Source organism: Loxodonta africana, chromosome 18, assembly GCF_030014295.1.
Source record: "Loxodonta africana isolate mLoxAfr1 chromosome 18, mLoxAfr1.hap2, whole genome shotgun sequence".
Lineage (NCBI taxonomy): Eukaryota > Metazoa > Chordata > Mammalia > Proboscidea > Elephantidae > Loxodonta > Loxodonta africana.
Window position 1 is genome coordinate 6,016,772 of NC_087359.1, and position 15,219 is coordinate 6,031,990.

Consider the following 15,219-nt stretch of genomic DNA (forward strand, 5'->3'; position numbering starts at 1 on the left):
CTCAACATAAAGAAGACAAAAATCCTCACAGCTAGACCAATAAGCAACATCATGATAAACAGAGAAAAGATCGAGACTGTTAAGGATTTCATTTTACTTGGATCCACAATCAACACCCATGGAGGCTGCAGGCAAGAAATCAAAAGATACACTGCACTGGGCAAATCTGCTGCAAAAGATCTCTTGAAAGTGTTGAAAAGCAAAGATGTCACCTTGAGGACTAAGCTGCGCCTGACCCAAGCCCTGGTGTTTTCAATAGCCTCAGATGCATGTGAAAGCTGGACACTGAATAAGGAAGACTGAAGAACTGATGCCTTTGAATTGTGGTGCTGACAAAGAATACTGAATATACTACGGACTGCCAAAAGAACAAACACATCTGTCCCGGAAACACAACCAGAATGCTCCTTAGAAGCAAGAATAGCGAGACTATGTCTCCTGTACTTTGGAAACGTTATCAGGAGGGATCAGTCCCTGGAGGACACCATGCTTGCTAAAGTAGAGAGTAAGCAAAGGAGAGGAAGGCCTTCAATGAGATGGACTGACACAGTGGCTGCAACAGTGGGCTCACGCATAGCAACAACTGTGAGAATGGCGCAGGACTGCGCAGTGTTTCGTTCTGTTGTGCATGGGGTCGCTATGAGTTGACTCAATGGCACCTAACAACCACAATAGCAGTATTAAAATGACAACACGTTCACCTAATAAGTGTGTCACTGATGGTTTTGGTAATGGCAACCTTATTCTTCAGTGACATAAATCCTTAGCTATCCATTTTAAAACCTGTGCTTCCTTCCATGTCCTTCTGTGGAACTACTTTGCTCCTCAACAACACAATACAAAGTACATCTTTGTTAATGCTTATCGAATCCTCTGTATTTGTGTGTAGTTTAAAAACAAAAGACCAAAAATAAGGTATCAGCAGAGTATCAACGTGAAAACTGGTAGAGAAAAACACCAAGTCATGAAAATAAGCCACTAGAGGGCAATTTTAGTGATGGTCAAAGAACCGCACTTCTCAAGTAATAAAGGCAAGAATGAATATACTGGACGAACTTACTGCCATCTCATTCATTCAGAAAGACATAATGACTTCTAGAATGAATCAAACAGAAAAAAGGTAAATTTTGGTGTGCAAATTATAATTAATATTTCATTTTTTAAAAATATATTACACTGGGAAAGTCAAACTTATTGTGAATATGTTAGATGCTAAATGATGAAAGCATTTCAGAAGTTTTCTATAATACTTGAAGTGATTATTCTCTTAGTCTTGTAGATGTTTTAAATTATTATATTTTACGTTATTGCCATAGTTTGCCCTGCTGTGTGCTTCTTTCTTTAATGGAAACTAACATGCTTGGAAAAAATAACTTTAAGAAAGACACATATATGTATATCACGTGTGCAAATAAATGAAAGGAAATGAACCAATCCCTTCCATTATATTTTCTGGTATCTTCTCAGTCAATAAAACAGAACGATGACAGAGTCCCAGTGCCATATGCATATATAGCAACGCGGAGATCAAAGTTTTCTTGCTTACCGTGCCAAACCGCCGCATGTCCATCCCACAGAGTTGCCACGGTTTTCCTTGCACCATCCCATAAATTATGAGAGTAAGCTTCTTTTAATACATTCTTCCTCTTATAAATGTGTAAGAAAATAATTGTAAGGTAGAGAAGAAAGATAGTAAAGTAAGGCAGTATTAGAAGTATTAGTGGTGTGAAAACCCACAGGAGATAGTTTACAAAATTCAAATAGTCCTCCAGTTGCTCCACACCAAACCACTCTTCAAGTATGTGAATCAGACAAATCATATAGGGCACAGAGTCCTGTCCCACAGCACAGGTTTGATTTCTGTCTATCATTTTTCTTCAGGCAAAAATGATAAATTCAGTTTCTTTCTTCATTGTCATAGCAGCTCTTTAATCTTGCCACTACAAGGGAAAAATAATCCTATGTTATTTTCTTCACAGCAAAAAATTTAAATATTTTGCTTTGCATAAATACTAACAGTCATTTCTTAATACCAAAATGAGTAGATTGTTAACAGTTATCTTTACTGCAGATTTAAACATGACAATTATAAAGTTTCATCCATTCTCTCGAGTTTAGCTTTCAAATAATTTGTAAGCTATAATTTTGAAGGGGAAAACAAAGCTAATGAAGAATGAAATTTCAGATCCATTTTAATAAATTGACTCATATCTTAAAGTGGACCATGTTGGACACACATATCTTAAGCTGGGTTATATTAAGACAACTGTTCTTCACAAAATAAAAACATCAATATCTAATTCAATAAGAGTAACACAATTCTTTAGGAAATGATATTCTTTTTTGGATATGTCTTTTATAGAAAAGTTGTTGGTTCTTTTGAAACTGACATCACACAATAATAAAAATTTATCAGCATTATTTTTATTTTAAAGTCATTACACATTCTCCTAAATCACAGATGATTGGAAATGCAGTTGTACAGCTCACTCTCTAAAACGGCAGCTTGACTTACCAGAAATTAGATATCTTGTCCCAGGCTTCAATGTATGTATTCTGAAAAGCATAGCATACAAAAGAAGAAACATATGATTAAAAAATGATCATTAATATCTAGGGTTAGAATTTCCATAAATTGCAAGAGACATTCACAACTGTCTGGCAAATATAATTACAGCCTCACATTAGCACATCACGATTAAAAATTATACTCATGCTAGCATCTGGGGTCTTAAAAGCCTGTGAACAGCCATCTAAGATACTCCACTAGTCTCACCCCTTTGGGAGCAAAAGAGAATAAAGAAAAGTAACCATACAAGGGAAAAATTAGTCCAAAGGACTAATGGACCACAACTACCACGGCCTCCACCAGACTGAGTCCAGTAAAACTAGATGGTGCCCGGCTACTACCACCGACTGCTCTGATAGGGATCACAATAGAGGGTCCCAGGCAGAGCTGGAAAAAATGTAGAACAAAATTCTAACTCATAAAAAAAGTCCAGACTTACTGGCCTGATACAGACTGGAGAAGCCCTGATAATACAGCCCCTGGACACCCTTTTAGCTCAGTAAGGAACTCACTCCAGAGGTTCACCCTTTAGCCAAAGATTACACAGGCCCACAAAACAAAACAAGACTAAAGGGGCACACCAGACCAAGGGCAAGAATTAGAAGGGAGGAGGGGACAGGAAAGCTGGTAGTAGGGAACTGGAAGTCAAGAAGGGAGAGCGTTGACGTGTCGTGGGGTTGTTAACCAATGTCACAAAACAACGTGTGTACTAACTGTTTAATCAGAAACTAGTTTGTTCTGTAAACCTTCATCTAAAGTACAAAAAAAATTATACTCATGCTACCACTGCATTAGTGAGAACACGTCTACACATTGCCTACTGCTGTTGTTAGCTGCCATTGAGATGGCCTCCAACTCACAGCAACCCCATGCACATGGGAATTGGGCTGTTGTGATCCACTGACTGATTTTTGGAAGTAGATGGCCAGGCCTTTCTTCCTATCATCTCAGTCTGGAAGCTCTGGTGAAATCTGCTCAGTAGCATAGCAACACACAAGGCTCTGGTGACAGACAGGTTGTGGCTGCACATCAGGGACACTGGCTGGGAACTGAACTCAGGTTTCCTGGGTATGTGTGCCACTATACAAACTACTGCTTGAAGTTCAATGATACAATTATGTTAGCACTCATGATCATGTTTTCCTACATAAGATTTCCCTCTTCCATCATATTTTACCTGGTTCTGATTCCATGCTTAGAGATTTTTTTTATCATTATCCCATACTATATAATCTTAATGAAAATCATCTCAAATCCTTTGTGACAGAAAATGAATAAACAGAGAAGGAGGGGGAAAGACAGACACATTAGATACAACTATATGTTGTCTTTATGCTAAGACCATCTTGCAGCTGACTTACTAGGAGGGCATACACTTTGAATTGTTCTTCCAAGGATGGAGGATTTAGATTAACCACCTTGTAACCAATGGCATTTACCTGTGAGAGATCTGGGCATGTTATGGTAACACAAGGTGAATGAACACAGCACACACCAAGATACAAAAGCACAACCTGAAATTTATGTACATATTATTATCAATCCACCTAAAGAGTGAATCACTAAAATTATAATTTAACAGTGTTTGATCATTTATAATGCAACACAGCAAAAACGTAATACTTTTAAAAGTGAGTGCTTTTCCCAGTAGAATGGCTGTAATCCAGAATACAGAAAATACCAAGTGCTGATGAGGATACGGAGAGACTGAGACTTCCGTGCACTGCTGGTGGGAGCGCAAAATGGTGCAGCTGCTGTGGAAAACAATTTGGCAGTTCCTTAAAAATTTAAACACAGAGTTACCATGTGACCCAGCAATTCTACTTCAAGGTATACACCCAAGAGAAATGAAAACACACTGTCATGCAAAAATTGGTACATGAAGATTCTCAGCAGCATTATTCACAACAGTCAAAAACAGAAACCACCCAGTACCCATCACTGACAGGCAGATACACAAAATGTGGTGTACACACACAGTGGAACACTATTCAGCCATAAAGGCAAAAAGTTCTGCCGCATGCTATGACATGGACGAATCTTAAAAACATTACATTAAGTGAAGTAAGTCAGACACAAAAGGCCACGTAATGTATGACTCCATTTACAGCAATACTCAGAATAAGCTAATCCATACAGACATAAATTAATGGTTGCCAAGGGTCAGGGGAGCTGGGAGTGGAGAGTGACGGCTAATGGGTATAGAGGTGCCTTTCTGGGAAGACAAAAATTTTCTGGAATTAGATAGTGATGGTTGTTCAACCTTGTGATTATATTAAAAACCACTGAAGTGTATACTTTAGAATGGTAAACATTACAGTATTTGAATTACGTTTCACTAAAAAAGCTTTTAAATACTGTTAATAAACTAACAAAATTTATGGTAACCTCCCAAACAGTTAAAAGGAGCCTTTCCTAGTTCTAAAAGCCAATCGACATTTTAATGATCTGATCCTCACCACTTGATACAACTGGCCACAGTAATCTAGCCTTATTTCCAATTTCTAATTGTTGTTAAAAAAAAAAAAAAATTTTTTTTTTTTTTTTTTAGGTGCTGTCAAATCAGTTCTGACTCACAGTGACCCTGTGTCCAACGGAACGAAACACTGGCCAGTTCTGTAATATCTTCACAATTTTTTTTATGTATGAGCCCATTCTTGGAGCCACTGTGTCCATCCATCTCATTAAGAGTCTTCCTCCTTTCGTTTACCCTCAACTTTATCAAGCATGATGTCCTTCTCCAGGGACTAGTTCCTCTTGATAACATGTCCAAAGTACTTCAGACGAAGTCTCACTACCCTCGCTTCTAAGGAGCATTCTGGCTGTACTTCTTCCAAGACAGATTTGTTTGTTCTTCTGGCTGTTCATGGTATGCTCAATATTGCTGACCAACACCATAATTCAAATGCATCAATTCTTCTTCAGTCTTCCTTATTCACTGTCCAGCTTTCTCATGCATATGAGACAAGTGAAAATACCAATGGCTTGGGTCAGGTGCACCTTAAGGCCTCAAAGTGACATCTTTCTTTTTAACACTTTGAAGAGGTCTTTTGCAGCAAATTTGCACAGTGCAATACATTGTTTGATTTCTTGACTGCTGCTTCCATGGGCACTGATTGTGGATCCAAGTAAAATGAAATCCTTAACAGCTTCAATCTTTTCTCCATTTATCATGACGCTGCTCATTGGTTCACTTGTCAGGATTTCTGTTTTCTTTAGGTTGAGGTGTAATCCATATTAAAGACTGTAGTCTTTGATCTTCATCAGTAACTGCTTCAAGTCCTCTTCACTTTCAGCAAGCAAGCTTGTATCATCTGCATGTCACAGGTTGTTAAAGGGTTTTCCTACAATCCTGATATCGTGTTCTTCTTCATATACTCCGGTGTCTCAGATTATGCGCTCAGCATACAGACTGATTAAGTATGGTGGAAGGATACAACACTGACAAACACCTTTCTTGATTTTAAATCACGCAGTAGTCCCTTGTTCTGCTCGAACAACTGCCTCTTGGTCTATGTATGGATTCTGCATGAGCACAATTAACTGTTCCAGAATTCCAATTCTGTGTGACATTATCCATGACTATGCCCTTGCATAGTCAATAAAACACAGTTAAACATCTTTCTCTTATTCTCTGCTCTCAGCCAAAATCCATCTGATATCAGCAATGACATCCCTCATTCCATGTTTTCTTCTGAATGCATCACGAATTCCAGGCAGTTCCCTGTCAATATACTGCTGCACCCGTTTCTGAATTATCTTCAGCATAATTTGACTTGCATGTGATATTAACGATATTGCTCAACAATTTCTGCGTTCCTTTGGATAACCTTTCTTTGCGATGGGCACGAAAATGGATCTCTTCCAGTCAGTGGGCTGACCCGTAATTGAAAATTACCGGTAATTGTAATGCAAAAGTTGGAAACAAAGAGGGAGGATCAGTAGTTGGAAAGTATGGCCTTGGTGACAGAAACAACTGCACAGAGAATTTTGCAAGACTAACGACTCATTCACTGGAATACCTTTTTTCAACAACAAAACCGGCAACTATACACGTAGACTTTGCTGGATGGAATACGCAGGAATCAAACTGACTGCATGTGTGGAAAGAGACGATGGATAAGCTCAGCATCATCAGTCAGAACAAGGTCAGGGGCTGACTACAGAACGGACCATCAATTGCTCATATGCTAGTTCAAGCTAAAGAAAATTAAAACAAGTCCACAAAAGCCAAAGTGCAACCTTGTGTATATCCCACCTGCATTTAGAGACCATCTCAATGAAGATTTACTGAGCCACTGGGTAACATACTATGTATCAAGCATTTTCCAAACACAGCAGTAAATAAAAATCCATGACCTCACGCGGCTCACGTTCTAGAGGGGGAAGACCGACAATAAACAAAGAAACGAGTAAATATATACTACGTGGGAAGACAGAAACTATGGGGAAAGATAAACAGCACGGGGCATGTCCTTGACCAGGCAAGAAAGGAAATGTTACAGTGTACACAAAAGCGGGTGGTCCAAAGAAGACCTACATCACTGGGTCATTCATTCATTCATTCAACATATTTACTGAGCAAACACTTTATGCCAGACACTATTCTAGACACTGGGATATTTGGTAAGCAAAACAGGCTGTTAAGTTTAAAAATATATACATACTTGGAATAATGCCTGGCGTGCAGTGAGTAGGCACTCAACAAATAAATGCTGGCTAGTATATGAACTGTGTTCATCCAAAATTTTTGACAAAAATGTGGACCAGGACAGTGTCCTAAAACTTGCCACTGGAGAGCTTTGAGAGGAGTTTGAATATCATGCTTTTGAGCTGATAAAATAATTTTCTTTGAATAATTTGAGAAAGGGGCTTTACAACTCAATGAGCGCAACTTCTGAATTTTGCAGAAAACAAAATTTAAACACAAAAAGCCAAGCAGACCTGCCAAAGTCACAACACTAGTTAAATGAGGACCCAAATTTAAATCCAGTTCTCCTAATTCCTAGCCTAGTTTCCATCACTCGTTCTTTAATTTTTCTTAACAGAAAGGTTGAAAATATGAAGACTGTAATTTCTGTCTTCTACTTCTGCCCAGCCTTTCTGCCCTCCAATTTATCACAAGCTGTACTTGACTCCTTACCACCGCCTTTAAGTCAATAAAAACTGTAATTGTTAAAAGACATGTTCTGAGAGATATATATTTTAGTTACCAAAATTCCAGGTTATTATTACCACATACACAAAAAAGAAAAAAAAACCTACAGTAAAACACAGTCCTATAATCACCTGGGAAGTATCATTTTTCCTTTTTGGAACTCATGCAACTTTAATTTGTAAGAAAAGGATGACAAGCTGAAATATCAATAACTGATATTGATGGTGAAGTACATTTTCTATAATTAACCTTACAGGAATTTTTTAAAAAACTAATTTTTGTTTTGTTTTCTATGAAACTTTAAGGGAATGTATCTACTTTTAAACACCCAATACCAGTACTATTACCACTGTGGATGGTAGCAGATATTCATTCCTTACTTTTTGTGTAACAGCCACATCACGAACACTCTGAAAACGTCAATCTAAAAAAATACTCAGTGAACTACAAATTAATTTTTCCTTTTCTGTATGTTTAAAATGGTTTAACACGGGTCTAGTCCTCAGTTTTAGCAAATAAGCATCCTACCATGAGGAACAGTGAAGTTTCCCCAATACTTCAGTCAAGATACCTGGCAAACCCACCCCATTTACCGTATAAAATCCACTGCTGTTAGTGGGCATCTTCTTAAAATGCCTTTTAGATTTCCAGCTTCAAACTCTAGATCTGATATGAATTGCCTTTTGAGTAGAATGCCCTTTAACTTCTAGTTAAAATCTTCTATTTGATTACTATCCTATCATTATTATTTTATTAACCTAGCCACTCATCAAAAAACACACACAAAAAAGTTGCACATTTATGTAGGTGTATTTTAGAAGCCCTGGTAACACAATAGTAAAGTGCTTGGCTGCTTACCAAAAAGGTCAGCTGCTCGAATCCATCAATGACTCAAGCAGGAGAAAAGACCCGGAGATCTGATCTGCTCCCATAAACATTAACAACAACAAATCAAACCCGTTGCCCTTAAGTTGATCCTGACTCACCTCAATCCTACAGGACAGAGTACAACTGCCCCATAGGGTTCCCAAGGAACAGCTGGTGGATTCCAGCTCTTATTCCACCAGGTTTTAGGAAACCCTATGGGGCAGCTGTACTCTGTTCTATATGGTTGCTCTGAGTCAGATGCAACTCAAAGGCATACAACATCTGTAACTTTGCAGCATTCTTACACTCCTGAGTCACCGAGGTCGGCCTATCTCTGACATCAAAGCAGAAGTAAGAGCCATGGGAATAAACATTTTATTTTAAATTTAATCTATGTCCACCCATATTTTGTCCGCACTAGTAAATGCGGCCAAAATATTGGTGATCGTTCTAAACGTCTGGATTTTATTTCAGTTTTTTATAGTTCTAAAGAAATACCAATGCTCGTAGTCATTAACAGTACAACGCACCAACACCACCAGGCCCGGACTTGCTTCCTGGAGGAAGCTGCCTGGGCAGTCAACGACCACCACACACCTTCTTCAAGCCCAGCAGCGCTGCTCCGGTCTCCTCTACCCTACTTACGTGCCCATCTACCATTCTTTTGGGATTAGTAGCGGCTGGACCTGCTTTACTGGGTGCAAACCGCCGCGACGAGCCCCTCCCAGCCGCTGGGCGGGAGAACACTGGCAGCCTGCTTCCCTAAGGACTCACAGCCTTGGAAATCCTGTGGGGCAGTTCTCCTCTGTCCATACGGTGACTCGGGGTGGGAATGGACTGGATGGCAACGAGTTTCTGGTGCGAAGTTTGACATCCATTGTCTCACTCAGCCCTTTCAACAGCCCTATGACACAGGTATAAGAGAAATCATGCCCGTTTTACAGATTATCAACACGAGGCTCAGGCAGGTGAAGTCGCTTGCCCAGGTGCACAGCCACCACAGGATCATAACCCGGGTCCCAAGGATGCAAACGCTCCCAGCCACTTCCTAAGACCCATCTCTGAACTCTCGTTATCCTCACATCATTTCCTTCAGCTTTTACACAGAGTAGGCTCGAAAAGGGTCTGCTGGGCAAGCCCAGAGGCCTCCAGCCAGGGAGGAGAAGCCTCTCCTTATCCCCTAGGTTTCGACGAGACACGCCAAACTGGAAGGTTCTGAGCGCGCAGGAAGATGCGGGGCGAGAGGAGAGCGAGCCCAGGTAGGACCTCCCGCCTGGGTCACGGAGGAGCCGGAGCCGCGGGGGCCGCGCGCGCGGCCTTCCCCGCTCCCCGCCGGGCCAGACGGCACGCGCCCGGACACCGGGCGGGGAGCAGCGCGGAAAGGCCCAGGCAGAGCTGCGACGCACCTCGGGCGGGTGGGAGCGAGCGGCGGCGAGAGCTTTCTGATGGTCCCACCGCTGAATGAAGCTCGGATACTTGAGGTGCGGGCACATCTGTGAGAAGGAAGCCAATGGCCGCCGCAGCCCGGGCCGCGTTTCCTGGTACACCCCCGCGGCCCCGCCCCTTCCCGTGCCGCCCCTGCCACTTCCGTCGGCGGCCCGGCTGCTACCTTGCGCGAGCGGCCCGGGCGCGTTCCTAACCACGGGTCTGCAGGGCAGGCGAGGCCGGGGAGGCTTTCTGCGCGTCCCTGGTAACCGAGCGGAGCCCCGGCCCGTGCCATGTGTGACAGGGCTGCCTCTGAGGAGATAAAATGTGCTGCGAAAAGTGGAGCCGCGTGGCCGAAATGTATCTCTTCCCTGAAGACCTGGAGGAGGATTATAGGATCCGCTGTCTCTGCTCCAGGGCGTTTGTGGAGTAAGTAACAGCGGGTTTCTCCTTATTGCTAGTACGACCATTTCTGAGAAATGTAGCTGTTGCAAACGTGGTTCTCATTGATCCCTGAAACCACGGCCAGAGTATTTGACGCTCGGGCAAGATAATGTTTAAGAAAAAGGAAAAACGGGTCCCCAGGCGTGATACCAAGTGGTCACTTTCTGCCGTTATTAGTACGTGAAGGACTAAACCTACTTCGAAGGCTCTTAGGAAGAAATGTGCTAGCTAACGTGTGTCGTTTCATGTCTATAAACTGAGAACCAAAAACCCAGTGCCGTCGAGTCCATTCCGACTCCCAGCGACCCTATAGGACAGAGTAGAACTGACCTCTAGAGTTTCCAAGGAGCGCCTCGCGGATTCGAACTGCGATCTCTTGGGTAACAGCCGTAGCATTTAGCCACTACGCCACCAGGGTTTCCTTATAAACTGAGGACACATTTAAATATTGGGGGAAAATGGAATACAAAATGTGGTCGCTTTAGTGGATGTGATGTCACAAGGTATAGCTTTAAAGTTGGATACTTGTTTTGGTCAACATCTTTTTAAAAATGTTAAGATACATTAAAGCTGAAATGTACGTAATTAGAACTAATGATTATATAAGATAAAATGTTTAGCTATATTTGCATCAGTTTTTGAGATACCTTTATCTTTGGAAAATGTTTCTATCAGGCAAAAATTGTCCAGCATGGAAGATAGCTAGTGTATGGGAAAAAGCTAACTAGAGAATTGGATTCTAGGAATGATTTTCTCAATGTTATATCTGTGACTTAAATTACTTAAACCTTTATTCATTTCTAAAACATGCATATTTGCCCTAATTATCTCACATGCTTATTGAGAGAATCAAATCCTGTGGGAATGAATTTTGTGTAATAGCCTTTTGATATGTTGAATGTAGTAAATTTAAATTGGAAGAGATTATTTACATCAATACGGAATTTTAAAATATTTTCCTATGCCTGAAGTATAATCACAGTACTGACAGTGCCCTACTTCCCTGTCGCTGAAATATTTGTTTTAACTATCAGTCATGTTTTGTGAAGTAATCTGAAAATTAGCCCAAAAAGAAACTAAACTTTTTGTTAAACTTGATGTAAAATTAGGTCTTTTCAAAACAAAACCTGTTTTTGTATTCATGCATTCATTAGATGAATGCTTATTGTGTTAGCAACCCTGACAGGCCCTGGGATAACAGAACAGCCCGTCCCTACACCCATTTTGTTGACTTTCTCAGAAAGGAGATCAATATTTAGACAACTATTTAAATAATCACTCAGTTAATTATTTTATAAGTGGTATGGGAGGATGCGGAAACCCTGGTGGTGTAGTGGTTAAGTGCTACAGCTGCTAATCAAAGGGTCAGCAGTTCGAATCCACCAGGCGCTCCCTGGAAACTCTGTGGGGCAGTTCTACTCTGTCCTATAGGGTCGCTATGAGTCAGAATAGACTCGATGGCACTGGGTTTGGTTTGGTTTCATGCTATAACAACCTAGTCTTTATCTAAGGGTCACAGAGGTTTCTTTGAGGAAGTATCATTTGAATAGAGGTCTAAAGTTTGAGTGGAAATAAACTGAGGAGGCACCTCAGAAGACAGGCCTCATGAACTTCAGGGGTCGGGGTGGGGTGGAAGTCAGCCTTTGAAAATGCTGCAGAGCCCGGTTCTACTCGGACACACATGGGGTTGCCATGAGCCAGGGTCAGCTTAGGACAACTAGTAACTAATAATTATGTGTGGGAGGAAACATGTCCAAAGGAGAAACTCTATTTAAGCCCCTCGGAGGATCAAAAGAAAGCCAGCAAAACTGAAATACAGTGACTGGGAAGGAAAGGTAGGAGATAGGATTGGTGAGGTAGGCAGGATCAAAACATGCAGGACTCTGTAGACTATAGGAAGACTTTAAGGTAGGGAGTGACATGATCACATTTGCACTTTGAAAAGATTACTCTGGTAGCAGAATGGAGAATGTTTTCAAGGAAAACCTTTTAAGACCATCGTCCAGGCAAGAGATTATGGTGGCTTGGATTAGGATCAATGGCAGTGGAAATAGAGACTGGGGAAAAGATAGGTGAGAAATGGTCGGGGTTGGCAAATTGGATTGGATGGGGCAGTGAAGGATGGGAAGGAGGAGACTGGGTCGAGTATAACTACCTGGTTTCTGGCTTATACTGTTGCTTGTCACTGAGCCAGAGACCCCTGGGGATCATGATTTTTATGTTGGGACGGCACTGAGTAGGTCATGAGTTTGATTTTGTACGTACTGATCTTGAGATACCTTGGAGTCCCTGGGTGGTACATATGTTAATGCACCCAAATGGTTAGAGGTTCAGGTCCACCTGGGGGTGCCTGGGAAGAAAGACCAGCAATCTGCTTCCAAAAAATCAGCCATTAAAAACTCTGGAGTGCATTTCTACTCTGACACACATGGGGTTGCCATGAGTTGGAATCCACTCAGTGGCAACTCATTTATGAGATATCCAAGAGTAGATGTTATAGGTAGTTGGATACATCGGTTTAGAGCTCTAGAGACAGCTGAGCTTGTCATAAGAGCTTAAGCCATCCATTTTTAAATAGTACTTGAAACCATTAATTTAGTGCCAGTGAGAGAGGGGGAAGGGTGGAATCCATCCTTGAGGAAGAGAAGAGGTGCATTAACTGGGGACAGAGAGAGATAGAAGGGAAGCCCAGGGCATACACTGTCATAACGTGTTTCAAGGAAGTAGTAATCGACATTGGAAGTTGGTAACATGTCAAGCAAAACAAGGACTAAAAATATCAACTAGAATTGGCAAGATTAAAAAAGAAAAAAAACAACTACCAGATTGATTACTTACTTACTAAGTGCCAGTCACTGATTTTCCATTTCATGCTTTTTCTTTTTTTCCCATCGAAGCCTTCCAACATTTCTCTCAGATAGGTTTTGTTATCCTTATGTATTTGAGTAGAAAACTGAGCCTCAGCAATGGACTAAAAAGTCACACACCCAGTAACTGGCAGCCCTGGAATTACACGCCTGGAATTTCTGACTTCAAATCCTTTTTACTGTCCCACTAATTGGTAAAAACAGTATAATTTTATTTAATCTTCTTGGTAAGATATTTAAGTGATCTAAAATCACTAGAACAACTGGAGTATGGGTGAAATGCTTTAACATGTTAATGTAGCTTAGGTAGAGGATTATTCTGAAAACTGAAGAGCCAATATTTTCCTCTGATCATACCATGTTAGAGTATCTGGTGGTGATTTCTAGTAATTCCTATACAGTACAGCAAAATCATTTGATGGCGTTCCCCCTGCCCCCAACAACAACAACTCACTGGGCCAAAATTTAAGAATACTTAGAGATGGAATATCTACCTGGTTTCATACCTTATTTTACCAAAATTTAGCTCTGTGGCCTTGGGCAAGTCATGTGACATTTCTGTGATCGCATTTCAGGACTTTCAGAAGTGCTTCCTTTCCCTTTTGCTACTTGAAAAGGAGACCAATTCCCTAGTCTGTTTACAGAAGAGGAATTGCTACTTGTACTTCAGAGATTTCCAAGAATAATTTATCCAACATGTGCTTCAGCCTCCTGGGTGTCAGGTACTGTGATAAAAAGATGACAGACAAGAAAGTGATACTTGTTGTAGTCAAAGTTATGATGGCGAGAGTTTAGGTGACTACTTTAATCAGGGCTTTTAGGAGAGCAGTATCTTCTTTGCGTTACTATAATCCAAGTCTGGTCCCAGTTTTACAGTTCACTTCAGCAATTAAGATTCAGTTCATAAGAGGGGGCCAAGATGGCTGACTAGGTAGAAGCTACCTCGGATCCCTCTTGCAACAAAGACTCAGAAAAACAAGTGAATCGATCACATACATGACAATCTACGAACCCTGACCATCAAACACAGATCTAAAGAGTTGACCTGAGTGACGGGAGTGAAAAGCTGCACCCTGAAGCAGCGAGCACCTCTGGAACCGGCGTCCCGCTCCACAGCCTTGAGCCCTCGCAGTTCTCTGGTGCCAAGTGGCAGGGCTGATTGCGGCTTGCTGAGGTGGGGCAGGCACGGGACACAGCCCTAATCCCTAGCCCCCTGGGGTAACCTCCATAGAGACTCAGCCAGTGCAAGCAGGCTGCACACTGACACAGCTAACGAGAGAACGAGCAACCACGGCAAAGGAGTGACTGTTTTCAGAGCCTGGAGCCAGCGTCCCAGTCAGAAAACCTTGGCGCCGGGCTTTGGACTGGGCACAGGGGAGCTGAGCACAGCGTCCTGAGACGGCGCAAACACGGGACGCAGCCCTAGCCACCTGAAGTGACCTCGGGGGAAGCCCAGCCAGCATATGCAGGCAGCGCAACGATGCGGCTGACAGGAGAAATCACCGGGAGGCAGTGACTGGTTTTGGAGCCTGGAGTGCAGCATCCCAGCCGGGGAACCCTGGAGCTGGGCTTTGGACTGGGAGCGGAGAAGCTGACCATGGTTTCTGAGACAGCAGAAGCATGGGACTTGGGCAGTCTGGACCCAGCCAGCACACACAGGCTACACGCCCCTAGGGAATCTCAGATAAAACAGTCATCACCAAGCAAGATAAGTAACTTTGTCTGTATTTACTCTCCTCTATCTATCTGATCCCTTCCCTCCCTGCCCCAGGCGGCTTCCTTAACATTGGAATTTCCTGGGCCAGGGAGTGAAGTGCTCTGCAGTTTCTATCTTTTTTCTTTATTTTCCTAACCCATTTTCCTGGCCTGAGAGAAGCAGCTACTAAAAA

General features: G+C 41.9%; 2 protein-coding genes across 13 annotated transcripts in view; one reads left to right on the plus strand and one right to left on the minus strand.

The window, feature by feature from the left end:
- Window positions 1-10,135, minus strand: part of TMEM68 (transmembrane protein 68) — a 55,295-nt gene extending 45,160 nt beyond the window's left edge. For 2 of the 12 annotated variants that reach the window (XM_023538863.2, XM_003420014.4), the window contains exons 1-3: window positions 10,001-10,133; window positions 2,516-2,556; window positions 1,547-1,940 (exon numbers count right to left, since the gene is read on the minus strand). In XM_023538863.2, the coding sequence (XP_023394631.1) occupies window positions 1,547-1,871 (325 nt within the window). In that variant the 5' untranslated portion in view covers window positions 1,872-1,940; window positions 2,516-2,556; window positions 10,001-10,133. The other 10 variants (XM_023538860.2, XM_023538861.2, XM_064270421.1 and 7 more) reach the window with 10 other exon arrangements.
- A 44-nt stretch (window positions 10,136-10,179) lies between these two features.
- The window catches only part of TGS1 (trimethylguanosine synthase 1), a 50,420-nt gene continuing 45,380 nt past the window's right edge, over window positions 10,180-15,219 (plus strand). The window contains exon 1 of the mRNA XM_003420004.4: window positions 10,180-10,448. Within this exon, the coding sequence (XP_003420052.2) occupies window positions 10,345-10,448 (104 nt within the window). The 5' untranslated portion in view covers window positions 10,180-10,344. The remainder of the gene's footprint in view (window positions 10,449-15,219) is intronic.